We start from the raw sequence: 23,199 nt of genomic DNA, 5'->3' as shown, positions 1-23,199 counted from the left end.
TGAACTCTCACGATAGTTGATTACATTGATACCATTAATGAATTAAAAATATTACATTTAAATACTATTATTTTTTATTTAATTTCCTTTTTAAAATTTTCCACATAACATATATATTAAAAAAGGAAACAATTATAAACTTTAAAAATTGAATTTAAAAACGAAAATATATGTATATATAATATGATTTAGTTAAAAAAGGAAATTTCAAAAGATAGTAATATTCTATTTTAAAAATATTTTTAAATAACATAAAGTATACTTTTGAAGTAATAAAATACTTGCTTTATATTTATTGTTTCTTAGATAAAAAAAAATATATGTATATCATGTGATTTCATAAAACAATTTTCAGAAAGATAATCTTGATATTAGAAAAAGAAATATTATTTATTTTAAAACATAGTTTTAAACAATATATATATATATATATATATATATAATATATATATTCAAAGCAATAGAAATATTTTGATAGTATATCTAATTTCATAGATGATTACATAAAATAATTAAGTAGCATAAAATGATATATGTTTAATTGACTAAAAATAGTTTATAATTAGTATTATTGAAATGTTTTATTTATCTTTCATATATTTAGTTGACTATAATATCTACAGAAATAATATCTATAAATTATATTTTACTTATATAATATGATTTCTCAAATACAATCACAAAATTTTACTGCTTATTTTTAAGGGATATTAAAAATTATCATTTAACAATAGACTATTTTGATCAAATAATTACAAAATATTTTAAATAACATAACACTATATACTTTAACGAGGTAGATATATTATATTTTTATTGTTAAAATTATGTTTTCCTAATATAAATTTTATTTTTAATGTTTTATGTTTGCTGAGTTTAATATAACTATAATCAAAATACCAAATTAAATATGAATTCTTATTTTTAGATTAATTAAAATAAATTTTAGTTTACCTTTCAATAAATCTAAGACATAAAATTATTTAGAATTTATTAAATATTTTAATCTATTGTAAATATTGATATGTGTTCATGAGCTTTCCAAAATATATTAGTTACTTATATTTGTAACTTCCTATTGATCATCTTTTATTTTTTAATATATATATATATTTTAAATGAACATACAATTTGATAAATATTATGATCATACATGCATTTTTAAACGATAAATAAAATTAATTTGATTTAACTTAATTATATATAACATATTTTATATTAATTATCAACTGAATTTTTAGTAAACGGAGCCTGAATACTTAATTTTATTAGTCCGACCACGTAAACCATAAAAATAAAATAATTATATTTAATTTTGAATTTGAAAGAATATATTTAACTCAATATACTTACAGACTGATCAACCTTATATCTAAAATAATAAGTTATATTAAAATTAATATATCAACTTTCTTTGGATCATATCGATGTGGATCGAATTAAACATTTTGGATCAGACTCTGATACCATGTTAATTAGATGAACCTCAAAAATAAAATCAATTGGTAATAAAGGAGTGAATCATCTATTTTATATGATTATGATCTTTCTAACCCAATATAGGAGACTAGGTTTCTAATACACTATTATCAGATGCTTTAATCAAAGCTAAAATGAACGATGGCCGTTGTTTATTGTTTGACTAAAATCATTGAACGATGCTAAAGACTCTAGATGCTTTGTGCCACAATATGATGTCGAGTTACAAATGATCTCTGACCTTCCTTTTTATAGTTGTGTATATAAACATATAGTTCGTGAATGATGTTGCGTGAGTTTAGGTTGTTCTGCTCATGAAAATTATAATATAAATATGTAAGTATATACATCGTACCATATAATATGATGTGAATGTACTATTATGTTGATGATCTAGTTGACATTGAATTTCAGTTAATATACCGAGAGAAGTACATCATACGATGTATGATGTTGAACAAAAAAAGTACATCATACGATGACATGACGTTGAACCCATGCTTTTTGTATAATCTATAAGTTAACTTTATACTGAAGATTTAGAATCTTCCATTTATGTATTTGAACAATGTATCCCTCTTTGTTATACCTGAAACATATCAGAGAATTTTTAAATAACTCGTAGAATCTAAGCGACTTGTGTTAGACAGGTATTGATTTGAGTCTGTGGTATTTACTCTTTACAGCTTTAAATCAACCGTTGATTTTTGTCATTAGCAATCAGAATCCTTTGCCCCAAAAAAAAGCTATCAGAATCCAAAAGAATTGCCACAATTTTGTTTTGTTTTTGTTCTTGTTCTAGAATAACTGCAACTGGATAGTGTAGAATTTTAAGTAAAGTCCAGACTGTCAACTTATACAGTTATACTATACGAACTCTAGTATTTTTGGTTCGGATAATATTAGTAAAAATAAAATTGATGGAACTTAGTAAAATTCGAAGTCAAAAAAAAAAAAAACCATGCTTCCACTCGCAAAAGTGGACTAAACCACTTGCCCAGAAGTACTTCTAGGAGAGTTCATAGTTATTTAATTCTGTGACAAATTTGATTGTGTCATATCTGAGAGAGCCATGAAACTACTGCAACAACATATAAAAAGCATACGAAGAAACATTCTTCTTACAAACTTAGCACCGTACAATCTCAAAAATCTTGCAACACATAAGAAGAAGGAAACAGTGTTTGTAACTCCAGCTTGATCCTAGACGCCTCTTAAACCTGCTGCAACCGTCTCTGGCAGTGTCTTAGTAGCGGTCATGGCGTCTGTAACACGGTTGAAACATAAGTTTAAATGGAACCAAAAGATATGCAGTTGATAAATATGTTTTCTTGATCAAAGTTACCTGCTGCGGCGATCATAATCCCTGTGTCTTTCCCTAGACCTGGACCGGTCCCGCCCGCTTCTCGAGTCATAGTTTCTTTCATGATCACGGTGTTCATGATGCCTGTCACGATCTCTACTCCTACGATCAACATCTCTTCCACGGTCACGGCTATCACCTCTGTCCCTATCTCTACTTGATTCTCGCTCTCTGCTCCTCTCTTTTGATCTGAGATTGGTAGTTTTCAGTGAAAATATTCAAGTAAACCAAGAATGTGTTTAAAAAGCTTAGGAAAGTAAACCTTCTTTCTTCCACCCGTTCCTTGTGAACTTTGTTTTTCTCCTCCTGAAGAAAACATATAGATTAATATACAGTCTACATTGATCACAGTTAAAGTTATATTCTTTATTATTTATTTACCTGAAGCTCTGCTAATTTGTCACGGATCAGCATGTAACCCAAATGAAGCTTCCCTCCAAAATGATCAGCTAACCGACGATCACTAAAGGCACCACAAAAGATTTTTTAAATATTGCCAAATACAAAATCACCGTGACATAGATATAGTTTTAAAGGGTCTAATATTTATCTCTAACAGGTACCAATAAATCAAGAATAGAACGCACATTTATTAGCTGCAATAAGTAATCCTCTTTAAACTGAGCGCAAAAAGCCTGCTGCTGGTGAAAAGGAGAGGTACAATAGCCCGTGTCAAATAATGGAACCCACTTGCAACTCAGGAATCTATTACTACTAGCTAAACGCCAAGGAGCTATAACGCACAATTTTTTTAAAAAAAAGTAACAGAACTTAACTTGTCATAGATGCTCAAAAATGCTCCGCATATGTCACATAGACGCAGCTTCTGGTCTGTCTGAGACAACAAAGAAACAGAGAGTGAGGGCTAACAACTAACAAATTAACAAAAATAAATAGACAAGGATGAGAACATGGTATGTTTCTGTTCAAAAGCAATCTTTACTAAGCTGTTTGACTATTAGGAACATGGCCATGCATGCTTTAAAAGAATAAAATGAATTCTCCTTCAAATCCACCACTATTTCCTTTTTTTTATACTAGTAGAAGGGAGCATCTCCTTTAATCACATTCTACATTCTAAATACATTTTTCAATGGATGATAAAGGGGTGATATTGACTTACAATGCGCACATCAGCAGCAGTGAACTTGGTTGAATCCACAACAGGTTCTTGCCTAGCAGAAAGCTGAAACATATAACGACACAATACTCTTACGAATTAACAAAAGATAGGGAAAACTATATTATACGACAAATGAAGGAGGGAGAGACAAAAAGCACGCCGAACTATTCAAACAATGTGCCCAAAACAAGACTAGAGATTCCTATTTCAACAGATTTCATAAACAAATCCACATCCTAGGAAGTATGTAGGAGATAAGTGCTAAACAGAAAACAAATTTAAGAAGAAAAAACAAAACCTTCTTAAGAGCTTCAGCCTCTTCTAGTGCTTTCTGCGCCTCATCAACCATTCCTTGTTCGCCTGGATGAAAATAAAAATAAAAAACAGAAGCCACAATATTAAACCACTACAGTGTACACTTTAAGAAGTTAAAAATCACACCACATATAGCGAAAGAGATAAAAGATAGAGAGGTAGCCCCTTACCAAACTCTTCAGCTTTCTTTAGTTTCTCATTGATCATCTCTTGAGTACGAGGATCCGGCGGAGGTAATGCTGCAGATGGCTGCTGAGCTGGGATGGGCTGTGGCAAGGACGCCCTATCTTTGTTGAATGCCTCCAACAGCAGCACAGCCTGTGGGGAAACAAGACAAAGAACTTGACTGTTAGTAAATTACCAGACGCCACCAAATAGCAAAGCACGTAAAATCACAGACCTGTAAGTCAGCTCTCTTAGTCCTCATCTCCTCAGCTAACTCAAGAGCTCTAATCTTCATATCCGTCTTTCCTTCCAGATCTGCAATAATAACATCACCATATTAAAGATAAGCAGAAAAATGGACTTCGAACTTGGAAGCAGATATAGGTGGCCAATTAAAAGACAATTAAGATTTTCATATTTACCATGCAGGTCTGCTTCCTTCATCTTCTCTTTGATTTGATTTGATAGCTCGAGAATTTCAGGTGACTGCAGTAAAACAATGAAACAATGAGGAAAAGCCAGAGTTAAAAAGAACAAAAAAAAACATTATAGATCAAGACCTGAGTAACTTGGGTGACAGAAATAGCAATGGCAGCATTGGCATCCTCTTCCTGAAGACGCTTAAGGGCCCTAGCAATCTTCCTATCACACTCCACAATAAGCCTGTCAATTGCGTCTTCCAATTCCCTATCGTAGTTGTCAACACCTTTTGCCTTCGCTTCTTTATATCTAAGAAAAGAGTTAAAGCAACAAAGTCCTACAAGGAAAGAAGTAAATCTCCACTGAAGAACTGGTGTGCCTGAAAAAGGATACTCTTTCCTGAGCTGCAAAGAGTGCACCTTTGGGCAAGGACCCATATCCATTTTCTGATAATAATAATAATAACAATTAAAAGGCCAAATTAATACAGGTTTAGATGTACAGGCAGCAAACTCACAAATCTCAAGTATTCATCATGCAATTAAAGAGCAAAACAAAGACATTCACTAGCAAACAAATCTCTATAAGATATGTTAGGGTTCATAAATCAAAAGCTCTCTACTTTTGTTACCAAGACGAGAAAGTTAGGGTTTTTCGAGATACTAATTGAAAACCCATTAGCCGCCGGAGAAGAAGAGATAGAACTCACGGTCAATTGAAAGAGCTCGTGAGGGCAGAGACCAGATAAGTAGAGACGACAGACATCACGGTCGTAGTATTTGCGATTCACCTCCGTCACATCGCCGTTTCGGTTAGCTCCCATGAGCACATCTAGCTGCTTTCTCATCGCGTCCATCTTCGCTTCTTTCTCTCTTTCAATCACGGAATCGATCCCTCCTTTCCGACAGTGTTTCGATTTTTTTTTTCTTTTTGTAGTAATTAGGGTTCAATCTTTCGGTTATAGTCCCTTAAGATTAAATGATTTGAGATTTTTCCCCCAACTAATATTTTTGGGCTTATTATTTCGATTTTAGAAGTTTTTGAGTTTTTGGCTAAACAAAAGACCATTACTCGGCAAGATTTTTGGGCTTTTGGGGGATTTCGGCCTTTAGTTTGGGCTCTTGACGTACCACTGAAAACAGAACTTTATCTTAAGAATGCAAAATTAAGTCTTTGACGTTATGTTTCATCATATTCAACTTTTTGTAAAAGAAAAATCTCCAATCATAACATTTCTTGGCGCACGACAATTTAACATTCGGTCAATTCTGAAAAATCTGAACGAAAGAAAAAAGATTTTCTTTTCCAAGATGTATATATTAATTAGATTTTTTTTGTCGACAAAAAAAAGTATATATAAATTAGATACACAAAGAAAATTGATGGAAAAGAAAATGAGATTTGTCAGTTATGCAAAGAATGGTTGTGATGTGGAGTGTAAATACAAGAACTCCCCCGCTTTAAGAGCATTTCCATCCCTACTCCATAATTTACTCAATTTATAGAATAAATGGAATGGAAAATGGAGTGATGAACAAAAAATAAAAGCATTACTCTATAAATGGAGTAATGCTTTTATTTTTGTTCACTACACTCCATTTACTCTATAAATGGAGTAAATTATAGTGTGAGGATGGAAATTCTCTAAAAAGGGGGAAAAGAATGTTCTTATATATAAAACATCTATAAAAAGTGAAATGACTTGTCTTTTAATCAAAAATATATATAAATAGAGCATAAACATAAATGCTAATTTGTGTAATAACCATTTCAAAAGAAAATATTAAGAATATAGTAGATATTGACACTATTAAATCTTTTAGCATCTTTTTCAGTTTTCTCATTTTCTTAAGCCAAATTGACGGTGATAACATATATAAAGAACATACATCACTTTGATGAAAAATAAAATAAAAATATTTGTAGGACGTTGGTGTGGTTATACCATCCACAATAGTGATTATATTGATATTATATTAATAGAATAGATCATATTAAATGGTATAGTTTATATCAATGAAATTATAAATAGCTATACTATGTATACCACAATTAACAATAGTATAAAACATATTTTTTGTGGCGGAAAATTCAACAAATATAATTCAAACTACACAAATATTTTAAATACTCTAAAATATATAAATCATCTTAACATATATAAAAACATAAATATATTTAATTAATTTTGGATATCTTCGGATTTTAGTTTGGATTTCGGTTCGGTTCAGATTATAATCAAACTCTAAAGTATTAAGATTATCCTAGATATCCAATTAGGGGTGTTTATTTTTTTTTAATAATTAAAGTGGTAAAAGTGATAAGCATTGATGCTTAAATCAAGCTTGGAGTGCTTAATTAAGCACCAAAGCTTCTCTCTTCCAACTTTTGTTTATTTTTTTCTTTTTTTTTTAGTTTGAAAATCACTAAACACCTCCTCTTAAGCTATTGCATTAATGGTGCTCAAGTAAAAATAATATAGTTTATATTGTAATAATTATAGATGCTGTTTTTCAGTTAGACACCTAATTATATTTTATTTGATGGTTACTCAGAACAATTTTCTTAAATATAAATAATATGACAATGGCACTGGCTGCTGCAATTGCAATTGCAATGTACTAGTGTTATGGGTTTTCGTACGCTAAAGCCAGACGCTTGCAGATTCTTATCATTTCCATATTCTGTCTTTATATGACAACTAGATCTTGATCTACGCTTTGGAAGCGCGGAATATTTTACGATGAAAAATTTCACTAATAACTTAACAAATATTTTGGTAATTTTTAAAAGTGTGTATTTAAAATATTTTTGCATTTAAATCAGCATTTTTAAATTCAACCCGATTGTGATTATACCGGTTAATTCAGAGATATGACAATTTAATTTAGGTTTTTAAAATATTCATATTAGAAAAATTACTAAAACCCAAGATTAACCGATTGAACAGTTGGATGACCGATATGTAATCTAATTTGATTTAAATTGTAATAATTTCATAATTTGTAATCTTATACTCCAAATTTTAAAGTTCATTATTTTACAATTTATGAAATTATGATGTTTCTACAAAATTTTAAAAAGAAAATGATAGATATAACATAACTAAGATTAATTATTGTATTGTTTGGAAACATTGATAATAGTATAAAAAAATATATTGTTTGGAAACATTGATAGTAGTATAAAGAAATAAATATATTGTTTGAAAACATAGAGTGTAGTATAAAGAAAGAAACATTAATGATTTAATGTAAGTTTAACTATAAAGTATATAAAGTATAAAGGTGTATTTAATTTAAAAACTTACAAAACAAATGTTAAGTCCAATAGAATGTTTCTGTTTTAATAAGATAGATTTTTAAAATATTCATATTAGAAAAATTACTAAAACTCGAGATTAACCGATTGAACTGTTGGATGACCGATATGTAATCTAATTTGATTTAAATTGTAATAATTTCATAATTTGTAATCTTATACTCCAAATTTTAAAGTTCATTATTTTACAATTTATGAAATTATGATGTTTCTACAAAATTTTAAAAAGAAAATGATAGATATAGCATAACTAAGATTAATTATTGTATTGTTTGGAAACATTGATAATAGTATTAAAAAATATATTGTTTGGAAACATTGATAGTAGTATAAAGAAATAAATATATTGTTTGGAAACATAGATAGTAGTATAAAGAAAGAAACATTAATGATTTAATGTAAGTTTAACTATAAAGTATATAAAGTATAAAAGTGTATTTAATTTAAAAACTTACAAAATAAATGTTGAGTCCAATAGAATGTTTCTGTTTTAATAAGATAGATATAAAATATTGTGTAATACATTATATGACAAGTTCCTTAGATAGGAGGAGTTAAATATGAAAGTACAAAAAAATGAAAGCACTAAAAACCTTTTCTCCAAAAAAAAAGCACTATAAACCCTAATCTTAGAGCAGTGCCAGTCTAACATTTTACGCTGCTTTAATCCAATTTTTAAATCATGCCCTTCAAAGTTTTTATCCAAAATTACAAACATTAATATAAAAATAACTAAGCTTTCATTAAACAAACAACTCACATAAAATTTTTATTAAAAAACAGTAAACAAACTAAAAAATAATTACATTTGTTTTGCAAAATCATTTAGTAATTTAATAAATATTTAATCATATCAGTCTTAATTAATCCACTTAATCTCATGTGTAACATAGAAAACCACAAATAAATATATATCAATTTTAATCTCAGCAACTGTTTTATCTAAAGCAATACACATTAAACAACTGATGTGTTTGATTAAATCCTACATTTCTTAACCAAAAAAATATTTTACTAGGCTTTGTAATTTTTTATATTGTTTCTCATAAAAAAATAGTCATGTAAACATATTATCATCAACTATTTCTTAATGCATATCATTTTGAAGTTTTCAAGTTTAAATATTATGATTTCAAATTATTATCACTAAAAATGTTAGTATTATATTAAGTAAAAAGCCTTATCAAATTTTTAATTTAAAAACATTAATAAGAAAAAATAGAAATATGCCTTTTTAAATCGGATACCTCAGTCGATGGCTTGGATGGCTTCCCTTCTGGGCCGGCCCTATCTTAGAGCATCTTCAACCCACTCTATATTTTACTGCAAAATAGAGTGAAAAATAAAGTGATGAACAAAGAAAAATCTTATTACTTCATATATGGAGTAATCATTTTTTATTTGTTCACCATTCCATTTTCCACTCTATTTTTCAGTAAAATATGGAGTGAGATTGGAGATGTTCTTAATCGACAAGAAGTATTTTGATTTAAAATGTTAATCAACTAGAAACAATATTTTGATTTAATTACATGTGTATCTTAAACGAGAAAATAATTGACTGAAGTGCAAAAATATTTCTGATAAGAACATCCATGTTCCTAATGTTAATGTGCATATATATAGTAAACATGTGCATGCAAATGCACAAATGAATGGGGGTAAAGCAAAAGGTATAGGGTGGGGGGAATGGTATAGCAGCAGCAGTTACATTTATAATGACAAATACTTAAAACTCATCCATCTGATTTGTCAATGCTATTTTCCTCTCTTTTCTTTTTTACTACAACCATTTTCCTCTTCTTTACCACTCTTCCTCGTTTTCTACCTACTTACAGATTTTCTTACTTTTGGCCACATGCTCTTGACTGTTGTAGATATCTCCATCTGCAAGTGTTTCCATTTATTTTTAGATACTACAGGTGTTCTGACTTCAATAAGTTACCCTCAACACATTAGTTTTTCTATTAAGAAAAACACAGCATAAAACTAATTGATATCCTCGTTTGGCTTTAAACAAGTAATAATGGTTTTACCAAAAAAACCTCTGGATCATGATATAGTATATAGTCAAACTCTCATCCGTCTTTCGATTTTACTATTTCACCATTGTCTGTACCTGGATGCAATTTTAGACAAAATTAACACACATTCAATGAAGTTATGTTGTGGTAATGATAAAATACGTTTACAACCAAACCAAGTACTATATTTCTTTCATTTTTAATATTGTCCCTTCATCAAAACATAAATTAAATGAACAACGCTTTTTTGGTAGCGACCAGAAAAAAGTTAAACCGTATATAAAAAGTGTAAAAACCTTTAAATTCGTATAAATTCACTAATTGAGTGGATATGTTGAAATAGTTGGGTACCAAGGTTTCGGGGTTATTACAGATATGAACAAACTATAAGAAAAAAATAATATGGTTTTGTAGGTACGAGGCAATTCTTGAACGTGTGTTGGTGGTGTGTTAGATACCGCAAGCATAATAATGGAGGAAAGTGAAATTAAATTATAAAATACACAAAGAGGATCCTTTGAATCGTATCTTACCAAATAAAGTCCAAAACTGTTAAATTTGTCTAAACATTAGAAAGATTATAAACCATGCACATGCTCACTATCTTTTCATTGATCCATGTGTATACCCTACATATTTCCTCCCTAATTACCCTAAATCCCCTATATCATTTATTTATTCGATATTAATCGGATAAGCTCAACTACTTTACAACTATTGCTTACGATACTTCTCTGGCATCCCCTCCCTACTAGTCATCACCTATATGTAATAGTGTTAGTTTTAAGTATAACTACATTTATTTGAGACAGTTTATCATTGTCTGCTTTTTTCTCTCTTTTGAATTAAACGCTCTCATCTCTCTCTAGAAAGCCACCGCATCTCTACTGTTTCCGACCGGCAGTTTAGCTTCCATAGCCACCGCCGGTCCGGCTTCTTTTAGTTTTTCTTCCTTTTTTTCTTTTGCATGTCTTTATCAGCGGGGAAGGGACAATCGGATCCCCTTTTCTTTTGTTTTAATCGGCGCCGGAAGGAAGAGGTGGTTATAGTTCTCTCCTCGTCGGTTCTTTTTCGTCTCCGGCATCGCATCTTCCACTTGATGGATGGCCGGCGTTTGACTCTGGGGCCCTGCCGTATCTTCTTCGGAGGTGGTCGCCGGCTTCTGCTTCTCGGGAAAGTCTTCGAGCTGAGTGTCAAAGGATTCCTTTACTGTGGTGGCGGCTGGGATAAGATTAGTCTTCGGTCTCTTCGATTGAAGCTATCTTAGGCTCGGGCCGGTGATGTCTCATTCCAAATCCTATATCCCTAATATTGTCGTTGGGGGTGGATTCGGTGGTCCTGGTGATTTGTCCCGGAGGTGTCCGGTGGTTCTGTTTCGAAGATTACAGCGTCGACTTTCAACTGGAAAAGGAGTTGGTGATTGCGTTTCCGGCGAAGGTCTTGGTTCTCGGTCCCGGCGGCGATCTCCCCCCGATCGAGATGACGAAGCTTTCATCTGCCACGCATCTTCTGTACTGCCGCGGTTGATCACGTGGAGGTGTGTGTTGCGGTGTGCGGTGGCGGGTTTGGGTCTCGGGTTTTTCCAATTGGGCTTGGAGTTTGTTTTAGTTCGTGGGCTTGTATGTGTATCCGGTTTGGGTTATCGGTTGGGCCGGTTTGGGCCTTGTATTATGTTTAGTGTTTAATAAATTACTTTTAGTTGGCAAAAAAAAATTACTTTTTGCGTTTACAGTGCTATTATTGCTAGAGGACGGGATTATATTGCGTTTGAAACTGTTGTGATGTTTTAATTGGTTGAACAACAGCCACTGGACATTTATATTTTGTTTCCTTTATATGTTTAACTAGGTGTTTTTTGCACCATGTACACTGATAAATTTTTAAAAAATTTAAATTATATTTAAAACAAAATTTATTAATATTATATGTTTTATTATTTTGACCAATAATAATATAAATTTGATTAAATTAATCATAAAATTAAGAATAAAATATTTTATTTTAAATTATATTTAATAATATATATGTTTATATTTAAATTTTAATCTTAGATAACTTTTTATCTATTTCTTTTGGTTAAATATATTAAAAAAACTTTTATAGTGTTACAAAAAATATTCGTATAAAATTATATAGTTATCAAAAATTTAAACTAAACAATATTTATAAAATTTGTAAATATCTAAAATAAAATAATGATGTTACGATTGAAAATTTATAATATTAAAAAAATTAGAAAATTTTGAAAAATTTAGTAAGAAATTTTATAATTATAAAAATTAAAATAAATAATATTTTGAAATTTATAGTGTCATATTTGAATATATTTATTTTAGTGATGATTTAGGAGTAGTTACCATATGAACTATTGATATATTCTATAAATTTTACCAAAAATATATATCAACATTAAATGTAACTATCATGTCATATTTAACCGTAAATCATGTCATCAATTTTAATAGTTATTTTACATTTTTTCTGTAAAAGTGATTGTAAATAAAACATGTGACAAATCACTTCACAAATAATGTCTATAGATTGAATACTTTTTCCATCTCCTCCATTATTTCCATTATTATGCTTGCTTATATAAAATGGATAGTGAGTTCTTGTATAATCTATTGGACACTCAAAATAACAGCAAAAAAAATTGACGTATTGCATTTTTAATATAGCTGAGATATGACATCTTTTTTTTGGTCAACAGCTGAGATATGACATCTTGTAAGATCAAGATAACCTGTGAAGTAAATTACATACTATTAGTGTTGGCTATTTTAGAGGAACGTATGTTTAGTTTAAACAGGGAACTATGTAATTCAAATATCAGCTCGCTCGGTCATAGGTTCACACATACACATGTCTCTACCAGACACAGCATCGTTGGTCTAAATTCGACAGCTAGTGAGTTTTTGGATTTTACTAAGTTCTCGTGTTACTCTTTTTATATTTTTGTCCTTTACACTTGACATTTTTTTTTTGTCACAGACATAACTTATATTATAAAGCTCAAAGAGCAACAAAGTTAACAACTGAAGCAAAAAATTCTAGAGCCCGGCTCGACGGTAAAGTGAGGCTAGAAAACAATACAAAACAACTAAAGATAAAACGATTTTGGGGTGAGTCAAGCTCAGCGAAATGAAGAAACCCATAGAGAAGCTTCAATTTTGTTCCCATGGCGACTGTTCTCGCGAACAATTGATAGTCAAAATCGACGTTGATACACCTGATTGAGATGTTGACTGGCAAGAACTTTCAGTGAGGAGCTCCAGAACCGTATGCAACATCAAGATAACTAAGTCCTAGATGACTTGATTTGGCACTGAAGTTGGCACGATCAAATTTAAACTCAACAAAGCTTCTCAATGAGACTAGGTGAATCTCAAAAACTAACTTAGCCTTCATAAGGACGCTTAGGACAATGGAGTTGGATGACAAACATAATGGTTTAGTCGGGTCAAAACCTAGTACCGCAACATTACCGTGTCGAAGCCAATAGTTTGTAACCGAGATAGACCAGCGCATAATATCATCACACTCGTTCTGGATGAGCGTAATTAAGCAAACGTCAGGTACGAGGTAAAGCATTTCAGTACGGTCGAGTCTCCTTGCACTAGCCTTCGGAGTGTTACTCTGACTTGTTGGAATGAGAACACATGGCAGTGGAGGAGCGATTTGAAGGTCGCGTAGTTGACTCTGTGAAGAACCGTCGATGCTTGAGACGGCGTAGTGTGATGGAGACGCAACAGTGGCATATGATCGAGTGAATCTGGCGAAACCACACTCTTGCACAGTAGAGACGACGACAGAGGCGAGGGAGACGATGATGTAGGAGTTGAGATGGGTGGGCGAATGGGTTATTGAGCCTTGAGAGGGTACGGAGACGGCGAACATCAAACAACGAGTATGCATCTGTGTAGGACTCCGAGATGATGTATACAATCTTCGGCACGGCGGAGAGACGTAACCTCGTTTGGTGTTAGCTTGTACCGGCCGAGAGAAGTGACGGAGCAGTGCAGTCGGAAGAGAGGTGGTTACAGAGAGACAAGCAGATCTGTTAGACCACCACTGGGACTGAACAGATCCAGACTTTCCACTCGAACTAGGGTGAGTAGCGGTGATGCAAAGGCCTTTTGGCGAGGAAGTGACGGTCGGGAGTGAAACGATGCCGGTAAGACGAAAGGTTTCAACAGCAAAAGAAAAACGAGAGCTTGAAATGGTGGCAGTGAGATGCGTGACGGCGGAAGTAGATAGCTGAACGGAGAACATGACGGAGCTCTTCTTCACTGTTAGAACCTGGTACGGAGGAGTAACACAAAGGTCGGTGGAATTGAGAACACAGATGGTGGTAATGTTAGATCCCGGCGAGATGGCGACGAAAACACTGAACCAGATGCTGAGGACGAGGAAAGGAGAAGCAGAGGACGGTGGAGTGCGAGCGGCGGTACCAAGACGCCGGCGGCCAAAGGCCTCTCCGGCGCCGAGAAAAATGTTGTGCGGTGCGGTCTCGATAACTGTGCTTGGGAGCGTTCTCTCTTAAGGCATTCGGTTAACCTTGACACTAATCTCATTAAACCAGAGATTTGATTTGAAAGGGTTTTTCATGTTTTACTGAATAATTAAAATGTCATTTAACGAAACTTGAGATTTACTCCCTCCGTTTCTAAATAGTTGATGTTTTAGGGAGTTTTTGATGTTTCAAAATAGTTGATGTTTTAGTATATCAATGTACTTTTTAACTTTATCAAAAACTGTGTAACCAATGATAAAATATAATCTATTTTATGATTGGTAGAACAATTTTTAATTTATATTTTAATGATACTTTTTAGATTAAAAACAAGTTTTTTAATAATTGTGCACAATCCTAAAACTTCATCTAAGTAATAGATTAGGCAGTTACTACCCTTCAAACCGACCAATACATCTCCACATTTTTCAAGTAAATGATTTTTCTTTTAATTTTCTGAATTTAATTTAAATAATCGTTTATCAAAAAAAAATTAATTTAAAAAATCGTTTATATAATTGCGCATAATACGTCGCCTCGGAAGAAATGAAACATTATGTTTTTGACCTTTCTTCTTCTTCTCTCTTCATTAAGACCAAAATCTTTTTCTCTTCGTCTTCATGCATGAACCCTAACTAAGTTCTTCTTTTCCAATCTCTTACAAGAACTTTTAGATCACCATATGAACTCGATGAATAATAACTGGCTAGGTTTTTCTCTCTCTCCGTATGACCAGAATATACACCGTATGTGCGTCGACTCTTCCACCGACACTGACACAACAGCCGTAGATGTCGCGGGGGAGTACTGTTACGATATGACTGCTGCCTCTGTTGAGTCTTCAGCCGTTCGAACATCGTTTCCTTCTCCTTTTGGTGTAGTCCTCGATTCCTTCACCAGAGACAACAATAGTCACTCCCGAGGTTATTGTTTCAAAATTACCTTTTAATTTTATTTTATTATTGTCGATTTCCCCTTCTTCCAATGCGTAGAACAAAGACCAAGACTCACGCACGCACGTAGCCTTATTTTGTTTTGTTTTTGGTTTACTTTTCTTTTTGGGGGGCTTCTTTATCGATAACATTTCTTTTGAGAATATCCATGTGTGGGGTTTGATGTTTCTTCACATCTCATGAAATTAAAAGTTTTGTCAATCATACATAGGCACGAAATGAAATTATATATTTTCTCATTTAAATACATATATACTTTAATTTTGTATCCTTTTTGTTCTTACAATGATGGACAGAAAGAAAAAACATTTCGTATATTACAAAACGTTGATGAAGTCCAATTCAACAAACCATGGTTAGTTACCGAATTCTTTGTTTTTTCAATATAGATTGGGACATCAATGGTGGTGCATGCAATAACATCCACAGTAATGACCAAAATGACCCAAAGCTTGAGAATTTCTTCGGCCGCACCACCACGATTTACAACACCAGCGAAAATGGTGGAGATGGAAATGGTGGTCGTGGAGGAGGAGACGATTCTGGTGTCTCACTAGGCCTTTCGATGATTAGGACATGGCTGATAAATCAGCCGGTGTCTAATATGGATCATCAAGACAATAATGGTACTGGTGCAAGAGGCTTGTTACTATCTATGAACTCTTCTACTACTTGTGATAGCAGCACCTACAACAATGGTAATGTTGTTCGACAAGAGAAGACAATTGTTGATAGCGTAGATGCTACACCGAAGAAAACTACTGAGAGTTTTGGACAAAGAACGTCTATATATCGCGGTGTTACAAGGTACTCTTCATTTATTTAATCTTGATGTCTAAAATGTCGTTTGAACCGTGATTTTCTTGGTAAAGATTGGGGTATTTCTGTGGTTCAGTTGAGATAGTGTTTCGGAATGTTTCTTGATATATATATGGGCTCATATAGAATTATAATAACGATATATATATGGTGTGCTCCATGATGATATATGTTTGTATTAAATGTTCAGGCATCGGTGGACAGGAAGATACGAGGCACATTTATGGGATAATAGTTGCAAAAGAGAAGGCCAAGCTCGCAAAGGAAGACAAGGTAATATTCAATTTATAATAGTTTGATCATTTTCATACACCATGTACTCTCCAACTTATCTAGGCTTCTTTTTACATGTGTTTCTCTTCACCTGATGGTTCGATTCTCAGTTTATTTGGGTAAGTACTTGAATATAAATCGAACAAAGCTGTGAATAAATAATATAAGTATAGATCTACAGTACAATTTGATTTGTTATCTGATCATGCACGCAGGAGGTTATGACAAAGAAGAAAAAGCAGCTAGGGCTTATGATTTAGCCGCACTCAAGTATTGGGGAACCACCACCACTACTAATTTCCCCGTAAGTTAATTTAATCAATTTTACTAAAACTCACAACGTCTAACCAGTTTTGTTTTTCATATTTGGGTCTGTTTAATGCTTTTAAGTTATTATCCTATTATGAATAGTCATGTTTATATTATTACATTTGCTACAACAAATTAGGAATTTTTGGTTTGATATTATATGCAGATGAATGAATATGAGAAAGAGGTAGAAGAGATGAACCACATGACGAGGCAAGAGTATGTTGCCTCTCTGCGCAGGTATATAATAATGGAACTGCTGTATTTATTGCATATGACTTTACTATACAATGTATATCTATTCTAGAAAGTAGAAACCCATCACACTCTCGCATATATTCTTTTAATACTTTGTTATTCATGCACATTTAAATATGCAGGAAAAGTAGTGGTTTCTCTCGTGGAGCATCGATGTATCGAGGAGTAACAAGGTAATCCACATATATAGATAACATATCCAAAATTTCAAGCGTTTTTTGTTTGATGTATACAAAGTACCACGTTTTATATAATGGAATATTTCTCTTGATGGGCTCAAAGGCATCACCAACATGGAAGATGGCAAGCTAGGATCGGAAGAGTCGCCGGTAACAAAGACCTCTACTTAGGAACTTTTGGTAAATTTAATTTTCTTTTATACTAACACTTTGCAATCAAATCTATAACAAAATATCATCAACAAAAAAAAACAATATATAATAACTATACACTATAATATATGCTGAACAAAATTGTACATATAATATATGCAGGTACACAAGAAGAGGCTGCAGAGGCATACGACATTGCAGCCATCAAATTTAGAGGATTAAGCGCAGTGACTAACTTCGAAATGAGTAGATACAACGTTAACGCAATCCTCGAAAGCCTGAGCCTTCCTATTGGTAGCGCTGCAAAACGTCTCAAGGAGGTTAACCATTCGGTTCCAAGTATGATGATCGGTAATAACGTTTCAGAGAGTGAAAATAATACTAGCAGTTTGCGAAACTCTGCGCATCAGCATCATCATGGAATTGATTTGAGCTTATTACAGCAACATCAAGAGAGGTACAATAATTATCACGATGGAGGGAACTTGTCTCCGGAGAGTGCTAGTGCTAGTGCTTGTTTCAAACAAGAGGAAAAGCAGCACCGTTTCTTAAGCAACTCGCCGAGACTCATGGCTAATACCGGTCATTGTAGTTCTGATTGGGATGATTCGGTTACTGTTTGTGGAAATGTCGTTGACTATGGTGGTTATCAAGGACTTGCAGTCCCGGTCGGAACATCTGCTAACTGCGATGCCATGGCCGCTGCGGAGATTGCTTATGACGAAAGTAACCATTATTATTTTGCTCAGCAACTGCATCAGCAGCAAGTAGATTTTCCAGGGGCAGTTTCGAATAATATTGGCTCAAATATGTACTTTCATGGGGAAGGTGATGGAGAGGGGGCTACAGAATTGGAACGACACTTAGAAAAATAGTTAAAGATCTTTAATTAGTTGAGTTTGCTTTGTGTGTTGTGAACATTTTGATTCTGTTTTACTTCTTTTTCTTTTTCTCTTATGGTTAGTTTCTTATGAAAATTTGGATAAATTTTATGAAGTATCATTCTTTATAGTTTTTAAAGTTTCCACCACTGGAACCATATTTATATTATTCTTTTTGAGTTTGTATGTTTAGGGAAAAAAGAAAATAGCATGAGCTCAAATTCTGATTTCCGTATGTTGATAACCGAGTTTTCTAAAATTTAGTTTAGGCAGTGTCTGTACAGCTAATCTCATAAACAGAAGAGTTTTTCCAAAACATGTTTATAAAAAAATCGGTGTAATGTAAACCTAGATGAATGCTATAACCACTAATCTTCTATAAAACGTCTAATTAGTGCCCTAATTTGATTCCACAAACTGCTCAGATTGATTCTTCCCCGACTTTACTCTTCTGTTTTGCTTTATCTGCAACATTGGTCCAAGACACTGACAACATGAAGCAGAATTGGTATTCTGGAAATAATGAAGGATGGTCATGGACCAGTCTGTTTCCCTCTCTACCAGGCCCAGACGGATCAGGGTAAGGCCCTTAATTTTCCCATGGGCTTAATTTTTTCTTGGAGCTCTATACATGTATGCGCAGAAAACTCACCTGTTTTTTTTTTTACGATGATTTGATAACCGACAATACTATCTGCCTTATGAGATCTATGCCTAACTGCATCCCCTGAGCCGTCCTATGAAGATCCACGCCTGACCAGATTAACTTGCACCATGTTGTAGATCTCTTGTAAACCTTTCTTCCGTAATCTGCATAATTGTTCAATGATGAGAACGGGAGGTTCCCACCCGTTATAGCCGGTGGCCATAGTAGACATGTACAGAGAAATATGCTTTTACATAATTATTTTTCTTATACAAATATAAGATCAAATTTGTGTATTTTTTTGTTATATCTTTTGGGTTTTCTGCAGGTAAGTGGAGAGTTCCCAGTTGGAGGAGAACATGGGCTTCATAAGCGTGTTCACCCTTATCCATCATCTGAAGCTGGTGAGCATCTCTGCTCATCTACTTTGTAACTTGTAGCAGCACAAAACAAAATGCTGTTAACCATATACTTAAAAATACTCATAATATGTGTTACTAAGGTCACTTATCTTGCAAAAATAACAAATGTATGAAGCATGCTAGCTAGGTACTGAACAGTTTGGTAGTAGATAGGGACATAGATTTTTGTAAACAAGAACATTAGGCACTTACATTTTTCTGTAATAAAACTAACTACAAGAAAATGAAGTAAAGGTTTCTAACAACTCAATAGGGACATAATTACATACACAAACTTTAGGCTCTTACATTGTTATATCAAATACAAACACATGAAGTAAATGTTTCTAACAACTATTTTCTTTTCTCTGTTGGTAGGGAGTGAGAGATGGGATGACAAGAAGGAGGGAGGATGGCGAGAAAGAATGGATGACTGGAAGCTCCAGCAAGGAAATCTTGGTCCAGAACCAGATGATGATCCTGACATGGGAATGTAATGTCTCCACACACATGTGACTAACACTTCAGTTTTGTATGATTCATGCTTTTACAGTCTTTTTTTATTATTTTGTTTGGAAATGGATTGCAGGATAGACGAGGCAAGGCAGCCACTCTCTCGGAAAGTGCCCATAGCATCAAGCAAGATCAATCCATATAGGATGGTCATAGTTGCCAGGCTTGTGATTCTAGCAGTTTTTCTACGCTACAGGCTCTTGAACCCTGTGCATGATGCTCTGGGGCTATGGCTGACCTCTGTGATCTGTGAAATATGGTTTGCCGTCTCTTGGATTCTTGATCAGTTTCCAAAGTGGTTCCCTATTGACCGTGAGACATATCTAGACCGTCTCTCCCTCAGATACGAGCGAGAAGGTGAACCAAACATGCTTGCTCCTGTAGATGTCTTTGTCAGTACAGTGGACCCAATGAAGGAGCCTCCACTAGTCACATCCAACACCGTCCTATCTATATTGGCCATGGACTACCCTGTCGAGAAGATCTCCTGCTACGTCTCAGACGATGGTGCTTCAATGCTCACATTCGACTCTCTGGCAGAGACTGCTGAGTTTGCAAGAAAATGGGTTCCCTTCTGTAAGAAATTCTCTATAGAGCCACGTGCTCCGGAGATGTACTTCACGTTGAAGATTGATTATCTTAAGGATAAAGTGCAGCCAACGTTCGTTAAAGAACGCAGAGCCATGAAGGTGAGTGTATATAACACTTGACATCAAGTTGTATCACCGCTCAAGTGTTTACTATTGTCTAAATTGGTTTCTTGCAGAGAGAGTATGAGGAGTTCAAGGTGAGGATCAATGCTCTCGTGGCTAAAGCCTCAAAGGTTCCTATAGAAGGTTGGATCATGCCGGATGGAACACCATGGCCAGGGAACAACACTAAGGACCATCCCGTTATGATCCAAAGTCTTCCTCGGCAGCAACGGTGGATTTGATGTTGAAGGCAACGAGCTCCCTCGGCTTGTGTACGTGTCACGTGAGAAGCGGCCTGGTTTTCAGCACCACAAGAAAGCTGGTGCCATGAACGCTTTGGTTAGAGTAGCAGGTGTACTAACAAATGCACCTTTCATGCTGAACTTGGACTGTGATCACTATGTTAACAACAGCAAGGCCGTGAGGGAAGCAATGTGCTTTTTGATGGATCCTCAGATTGGAAAGAAGGTCTGCTATGTCCAGTTCCCTCAGAGGTTCGATGGTATTGACAGGCATGACCGTTACGCCAACAGAAACACAGTCTTCTTTGATGTAAGACACAATCTCTGGTCTATGAGATTTTTATATTATATATACTCTCTTTCTTACCATCTTGTGTGTTGTTTACAGATCAATATGAAAGGTCTAGATGGTATCCAAGGTCCAGTTTACGTTGGTACTGGTTGTGTATTTAAAAGACAAGCTCTGTATGGTTATGAACCACCAAAGGGTCCTAAACGTCCTAAGATGATAAGCTGTGGTTGCTGTCCTTGTTTTGGGCGCAGGAGAAAGTCCAAGCATGAGTCTAATGGCGACATAGCAGGTGGAAAAACTATATATCCAAAAATAACCTTGAAGTAGGTTTATTAGTGTATCTGATAAGTGTTTGTTTTGGCAAGGAGCAGAGGGTGACAAGGAGCATTTGATGTCTGAGATGAACTTTGAGCAAAAGTTTGGGCAATCATCCATATTTGTAACCTCAACTTTGATGGAAGATGGTGGTGTTCCTCCATCATCAAGCCCTGCAGTGCTCCTTAAGGAGGCAATCCATGTTATAAGCTGTGGTTATGAGGACAAGACTGAGTGGGGAACTGAGGTAACAATACTGAAAACCATAAGGTATCTATCACCTTTGTATGTGTAACAAAACTTTTTTTGTTGTATCTTTTGGAAATGCAGCTAGGTTGGATCTATGGCTCAATCACTGAGGATATTTTGACTGGTTTCAAGATGCATTGCCGTGGCTGGAGATCTATTTACTGTATGCCTAAGAGAGCTGCGTTCAAAGGTTCAGCTCCTATTAACCTATCAGAAAGGTTAAACCAGGTTCTGCGTTGGGCACTAGGTTCTGTTGAAATCTTCTTCAGCCGGCACAGTCCTCTTTGGTACGGCTACAAAGGAGGCAAACTCAAATGGCTTGAGCGTTTTGCTTATGCCAACACAACAATCTACCCTTTCACATCTATTCCACTTCTTGCCTACTGTATCCTTCCAGCCATATGTCTCCTTACCGACAAGTTCATCATGCCGCCGATAAGCACGTTTGCTAGTCTCTTCTTCATTGCATTGTTTGGGTCCATCATTGCAACGGGGATCTTGGAGCTGAGATGGAGCGGAGTGAGCATTGAGGAGTGGTGGAGAAACGAGCAGTTCTGGGTCATTGGAGGAATCTCAGCTCATCTCTTTGCGGTTGTTCAAGGACTTCTCAAGATCTTAGCAGGCATTGACACAAACTTCACTGTCACGTCAAAGGCAACGGATGACGATGACTTTGGAGAGCTTTACGCGTTCAAATGGACAACTCTGCTTATCCCTCCGACAACGGTACTGATCATAAACATTGTAGGAGTTGTTGCAGGAATCTCAGATGCTATCAACAATGGATATCAGTCTTGGGGACCTTTGTTTGGTAAACTCTTCTTCTCGTTTTGGGTCATTGTTCATCTCTACCCGTTCCTCAAAGGTTTGATGGGGAGGCAGAACAGAACGCCAACAATTGTGGTGATATGGTCGATTTTGTTGGCATCTATCTTCTCTTTGCTTTGGGTGAGGATTGATCCTTTTGTGCTCAAGACTAAAGGACCTGACACTTCCATGTGTGGCATCAACTGCTGAAACAAAAATCAATTTCTTTTTTTCTTCTGAAACTCTTATGAGTATTGTCCAGAGTGTTTTCAATTCTCTGTTTGGATTTGTACACAGATGGATCTGCATTGTAAACTTGAACAAAAGTATCTTTTTGAAGTTGCAGAGAAAGATTCACTGATGTTTTCTCAAACAACTTTAGTTGCTTTGAAAGCACATAACTTGAACACAAGCTGATAAAAGGGGGTATGGTCTTAAGATCAAAATGATTCGCCAAGAAAGAGAAGAAACCAGTCTTAAACAGTTACTTGTTA

General features: G+C 34.3%; 3 protein-coding genes across 3 annotated transcripts; 2 read left to right on the top strand and 1 right to left on the bottom strand.

The window, feature by feature from the left end:
* Nucleotides 1-2,501: 2,501 nt before the first annotated feature.
* Nucleotides 2,502-5,798, bottom strand: LOC108820945 (uncharacterized). The gene is made up of 13 exons (XM_018593983.2): nucleotides 5,575-5,798; nucleotides 5,259-5,311; nucleotides 5,006-5,174; nucleotides 4,868-4,931; nucleotides 4,681-4,760; nucleotides 4,451-4,598; nucleotides 4,264-4,325; nucleotides 3,966-4,028; nucleotides 3,619-3,677; nucleotides 3,224-3,305; nucleotides 3,105-3,148; nucleotides 2,825-3,031; nucleotides 2,502-2,744 (listed from the first exon to the last, which is right to left on the bottom strand). Exons 1-13 carry the CDS (start codon nucleotides 5,719-5,721, stop codon nucleotides 2,726-2,728), a joined length of 1,197 nt encoding a protein of 398 aa, XP_018449485.2. The 5' UTR covers nucleotides 5,722-5,798; the 3' UTR covers nucleotides 2,502-2,725.
* Nucleotides 5,799-15,288: 9,490 nt separating this feature from the next.
* LOC108839375 (AP2-like ethylene-responsive transcription factor BBM2) lies at nucleotides 15,289-18,681 on the top strand. Its single transcript, XM_018612145.2, has 9 exons — nucleotides 15,289-15,646; nucleotides 16,066-16,483; nucleotides 16,686-16,768; nucleotides 16,879-16,887; nucleotides 16,984-17,072; nucleotides 17,244-17,317; nucleotides 17,458-17,508; nucleotides 17,618-17,694; nucleotides 17,830-18,681. The coding sequence occupies exons 1-9, from the start codon at nucleotides 15,406-15,408 to the stop codon at nucleotides 18,540-18,542; spliced, it is 1,755 nt and encodes a 584-aa protein (XP_018467647.2). The 5' UTR covers nucleotides 15,289-15,405; the 3' UTR covers nucleotides 18,543-18,681.
* A 698-nt stretch (nucleotides 18,682-19,379) lies between these two features.
* Nucleotides 19,380-23,038, top strand: LOC108826993 (cellulose synthase A catalytic subunit 7 [UDP-forming]). Its single transcript, XM_057001350.1, is given in 9 exon segments — nucleotides 19,380-19,426; nucleotides 19,523-19,598; nucleotides 19,974-20,088; nucleotides 20,185-20,797; nucleotides 20,875-21,012; nucleotides 21,014-21,352; nucleotides 21,431-21,623; nucleotides 21,700-21,896; nucleotides 21,980-23,038. Coding segments are annotated over 7 exon segments (2,484 nt in total). The 5' UTR covers nucleotides 19,380-19,426; nucleotides 19,523-19,598; nucleotides 19,974-20,020; the 3' UTR covers nucleotides 22,916-23,038.
* Nucleotides 23,039-23,199: the final 161 nt, after the last annotated feature.

Source organism: Raphanus sativus, chromosome 2 (assembly GCF_000801105.2).
Source record: "Raphanus sativus cultivar WK10039 chromosome 2, ASM80110v3, whole genome shotgun sequence".
In the NCBI taxonomy this organism is placed as follows: domain Eukaryota; kingdom Viridiplantae; phylum Streptophyta; class Magnoliopsida; order Brassicales; family Brassicaceae; genus Raphanus; species Raphanus sativus.
Note: the sequence above shows the minus strand (reverse complement) of the source record. Positions and strands in the feature narration are given on the sequence as shown.

Coding starts and splice junctions, on each gene's coding strand:
- LOC108839375 (XM_018612145.2), top strand. CDS start 15,406: ATGAACTCGATGAATAATAACTGGCTAGGTTTTTCTCTCTCTCCGTAT. Junction 15,647..16,065: donor CAACAATAGTCACTCCCGAG/GTTATTGTTTCA, acceptor TTTTCAATATAG/ATTGGGACATCAATGGTGGT. Junction 17,318..17,457: donor TATGTTGCCTCTCTGCGCAG/GTATATAATAAT, acceptor TTAAATATGCAG/GAAAAGTAGTGGTTTCTCTC.
- LOC108820945 (XM_018593983.2), bottom strand. CDS start 5,721: ATGGACGCGATGAGAAAGCAGCTAGATGTGCTCATGGGAGCTAACCGA. Junction 5,312..5,574: donor ACGAGCTCTTTCAATTGACC/GTGAGTTCTATC, acceptor TATTATTATCAG/AAAATGGATATGGGTCCTTG. Junction 4,932..5,005: donor CTGTCACCCAAGTTACTCAG/GTCTTGATCTAT, acceptor GTTTTACTGCAG/TCACCTGAAATTCTCGAGCT.